Below are 4688 nucleotides of genomic sequence, written 5' to 3' on the forward strand. Positions count from 1 at the left end.
TTACACACAGAAGATTCTTGTATTTGAAATGTATTGCAACAAAGCTCTCATACAACAGAATTGGATGAATGACAACATAATCTTCTGCTGTAAATTCAAATTAAGAGGCTGAAGCAGTATTTTCTTGTTTTCAGTTTTCACCTGAGGGTATCAAAAGATGGAGTGAATATTTTGGTTTGACTCCTAGCTGAAGGGTGGGATGGGTTTTACCAACATTAAACCACTCTTCTAATTGGGACTTTGAGCCACTACAATGCAAGTGAGGGTTACACAATGTAATGACATGGAATTCAAAAACAAAGGCAACAAAATTTTAATAGTTAAAAAGTGATTGAGACACAAGAAATATTTTCCATGTCGTGGAACAGTGATTCCTTGGGTCTGTGGACTCAGAGCTATGCATTCAATGAAGATACAAACCTGCTCATCAGAAAATTGTACATGCAAGCAAAAGTTTACATACAATTTCAGTAAATTCACAAATACTCCCAAATGTAAAGATCCTAAAATAAAAACTCTATAGAAAAATAATTTAATAAGTATAGTGCCTGGACAGCCAATACAATTCATGTTGGTTATCTAGAAAAAATCCTAGAAATTTATTTCAATCCCAGAGGAGGCATAAAAATGAATTTCTTTGATATGTGGTTACTGTGTTCCTTAGTACCCGAAGAGTACCATATCCTGTACCACAAGATAATTCAATTTTTTTGGATTTAGTTTCCATGTAAGCATGAGAAAGGCAAATAAATTATGTACTTATAAATACCACATATTCTTATTTTTTTGAATATGCTATTACTTGGAAATGCATTGAAAAAAATTACAACAAATAAAGCCTTTCTTAACAGGCTGTTAAGGAAAATTTCAGTGTTTCCTTAAAAAAACTGCTTTTATTGACTTAAATGGCAAATTTATAAAAGGTTAACGATTTTATATATTCAAAATGATTTACATTATTAACATAACAATTGCACGTGTACAGTTAAGACTGCACTCATACTTTACATCAATAAAATTAAATATCCAAGGGGTTCTTCATAGATTAAAACCCATAATTCTTTGAACTGAATAGCATGATTACAAACACATAGTATTTAAAAGCAAATGTGGGGGAGAAAGAAGATGACGGCGATATAGGCAGAGGCATCACAGGTCATGTCCCAGAGCAAATGGAGTGAGCAGCTGAAACTAATAACACCCACCCCGAACTGGCGAAATTGCTCAGCTGGTGAGACGGTTTGCAGCCGGGAAGGGCAGAACTCCCCTGGAAAGGTAAAAAAAAATACAGGGATTTGGGCAGGAAAGGTAGCCAGACCTCTGAGCCCAGAGGGTTAGAGGGAGACCGCGTGGCAGACAGCCGCGTCCCTTGGGACAGGCACAGCCCCTGACTGGGGAAAGGAGATCTGCGGGATTCCTGGCACCACCGGAGGATTTGAAAGCTGGGTTCTGTGATCACGGAGGACTGAGCCTAAAGGGGGCAGCCTGCAGAGCTGACCTGACCATGCAGTGCCCGTAAAAGAAGAGTTTACAGAAACCAAGCCTTCCCTGTTTCCGCGGCCGGCGTTTGTTTGTTTGTTCTCGCCGAATCCTGTGTTTGCATGTCCTTCAGTAACTGAAGATTTTTCCTGCTTTTTTCCCCAGGTCTGGGTTTGGTACAGTCCTTCTTATTCGTGGTCCCTGTGTTTCCAGAACGGCTGCTGCTGTTTCCTTCTTCATCAAGAGTCTTTTTGGTGGTTCTTAGTTCCCTTCTCTGCTTTTCTATCTTCTGTTTCTCCAGCTATAGTAAATAACCAAGTCAAGGAAAAAAGAAAAATTTAATGAAAACATTCTCTTCTGACAACCGGTACTTTAAACTCTCATACCAAAATGCAAGTAATATAGCCTGGCTGGTGTGACTCAGTGGTTGAGCATTGACCTATGAACCAGGATTCCCCGTCAGGGCATATGTCGGGGTTGTGGGCTCGATCCTGTGTGGGGTGTGCAGGGGGCAGCCAATCAATGATTCTCTCTCATCACTGATGTTTCTATCTCTCTCTCCCTCTCTTTTCCTCTCTAAAATGAATAAAAATTAAAAATAATAAAATAAAAATAATATATTCTGGGTTTATTTTTTTTAAGACTTCAAAAATCTAATTTACCAGTCATTTAATACTTAGTGCTTAAAATATATAGTGACATACCAATAAGTAAACAAGAGTAAACACATCAATTGTGGTGCAATATCAGAAGTTAAGGTCATGTTGCCAAAGTGCAGAACACTTGGCAGGAAAAATATCGGACAAGGGAAATGAAGGATAGTAGATGAAGGAGAGAAGAAAGGCATTCTAGTCTGAGCAGGCAAAGAAGCATGTTCCAGATGGATGAAGAGATGTAGTGGTAATGTACTAATATATGAAAATAATTTTTATTATTTCACTATAATTAGTGTAATTTAATATTAATAGGGAAGCTTTATTTTTACTTTAGCTGCTGGCTAAAATGAATTGCTGCTGGCATGTCAATGTTCTATTAGAAAGAACAAAGTCAAGTCTAATGTACAAAAAACAAATCATATTATTACTCCTAGAAGAATCATATTTATTTTTTGGAAAACAATCTTTAGAAAAAGTGCTTAAAACATCAGGTTTTAGATGACATATGCATAGCACCTGCTCTGTGCCTGTTATATAGCTACCAATTAACGTCAGCCAACCATATTCCGCTCTCTGTTTTCTACATTTCAGTCCACATGAGAGCCAGCAGCAAGTACCCCTGATATTCCTACTTCTAAAACACACCTCCAATCTCTCTCATTCTCCCCAATTGTAGTCACTGATTACCCTGATAGAAGTGCATCTAGATGAGAACCTTGGCGTGTGACTTCCCACTGCACTTAATAGGTACTAAATGGTTTTATTAATTTAATATAATTAGTAACCATATAACTAAAGATTAGAAATGAAAAGTTCTAGGTGCTTTTAAAATGATTTGAGTAAAATCAGAGCCATTTATATTCATCACAGAAATTAAGTCTGTTCATATAAAGATCAGAATATGAAACATAATCAGCATTTCAAAGATTCTAAGAGACTAAAAGACAGTGTCTTTTTTCCTAGCCCACTTAACACCAATTCTTAATAATAAACCAAATTAACAAGTGCTACAGTACAGAAAGACTTTCTGTAGCTCCCTATCTATGATACACGTACAATGTCATAAATTCATATACTTGAAAAAAAAAAGGGTTTTTTTGGTACTGTTTTGTTTTTAATCATTAGAAATGAGTACGGGAAACCTGAGTTACCTGGGCTTGATATTTCCGAACTTTAGTTATTTGATTGGCTTTTGCCTCCATCCTTGTCACTAATGCTTCCAGTTCACACTCTAAATTTTCTTTCAGTTCAGTAGTTGGTGATTCTTGGATAAGTTTTGCAAGTTGCTGATGATCACTATATAAAAACAAAAGTAAGGTTTGGTTAAGTTTCCTGTGTTATCATGATTAGGTCATGCATCTCACTCACCATGGGACCATTGTTCATGCATTTAAAAAAGTCTCAATTTTTTTTAATAGGGCAAATTTCCAAATTACCAGTGATAGTAATTGTTATGTTTGTTATTGTCCTAGTTACTTGCTCAATGGTTGGTGCAAGAACTGTGTTGAACAAATATTTGTTAAACAAACAAAATATGACTAGTAAAGTCACCAAGAAGTTAAAACAAGATTTTACAACTAAATGTAATTAAAAAAAAAAGCAAAATTAAAACTCACAAGCTCATTTGCCCAAATTCATCTTGTAAAGTCTGTAAGACTTCTAACAACTCTTCATTAATGCTGCTAGAGGAGGACGGCCTTACTGACAACTTCTTACTTTTCCCACTTCGTGAAGATGCTTGCTTTGCCAAAGGAACACTGCTGACTACTCGATCATTACACAAGGCTTTACTGTGTTGCTTCATTAGATGCAAGACATGCTGGACATTGGCTACAACAGCATGACTGGGACTCGTAGACTGAAGAAAAATGAGAAATAATTAGAAGCCTCATCCTTGAAATTTGTGTTTTTTTTCACTCTCTATCCTGGGTAAAAAAAAGAACTCCCCCTACCTCCCCAAAAGCCTATGTCTCCTAGTCTAGTTAAATCAATTACCAACTACCAAGGATTTAACAATTGAAAAATCTCTAATCCCCCTTTTATTCTCCATCCTACTGTCAATTCAGTTGGTTTATGCACTCACCTCATAGGATGAGCATCCTAACTGGTATCTCTGCTCCTAGCCTCTTCAGTCTCTAACTGCACAGTGCTATCAGCAACTCTAAAATAGTATTCTAAACAGGCTGTTCTATTTGAAATCCTCTGGTGTTAAGCCCACTGGTTCCAAACTCCTGAACCTAGAAAATAAAGCTTTATAAAAACTGATCTACAATTTATACTCCTTGGCCTCATGTCCCATCTCCTAATTTCTCTCCATTATTTGAACAAACTATTTGCACATGCCATATTTTTGTGTGTGACAACTTCTATGCTATTCTTTAAAACCCACAAATATGTAATTTTTAAAAATTTCCATAAAATATCCAGGTAATTAATTTGTCCAAACTTAGATCACTTATGGCCTTTATCTCTATCACAATATTTATCACAAAAGATTGTAATGGTGTTTGCATGTCTATTTTCCCTATTAAACAGTGTATGTGCTTCTAGGTC

General features: G+C 36.3%; 1 protein-coding gene across 1 annotated transcript in view; it reads right to left on the bottom strand.

Annotated features, from left to right (window-relative positions):
- Positions 1-1528: 1528 nt before the first annotated feature.
- Positions 1529-4688, bottom strand: part of CEP57 (centrosomal protein 57kDa) — a 71750-nt gene continuing 68590 nt past the window's right edge. The window contains 3 exon segments of the mRNA XM_006779417.2: positions 1529-1780; positions 3287-3431; positions 3752-3993. Of these exon segments, the coding sequence (XP_006779480.1) occupies positions 1529-1780; positions 3287-3431; positions 3752-3993 (639 nt within the window).

The sequence above is a fragment of the Myotis davidii genome, unplaced genomic scaffold (assembly GCF_000327345.1).
Source record: "Myotis davidii unplaced genomic scaffold, ASM32734v1 scaffold641, whole genome shotgun sequence".
Taxonomy (NCBI): domain Eukaryota; kingdom Metazoa; phylum Chordata; class Mammalia; order Chiroptera; family Vespertilionidae; genus Myotis; species Myotis davidii.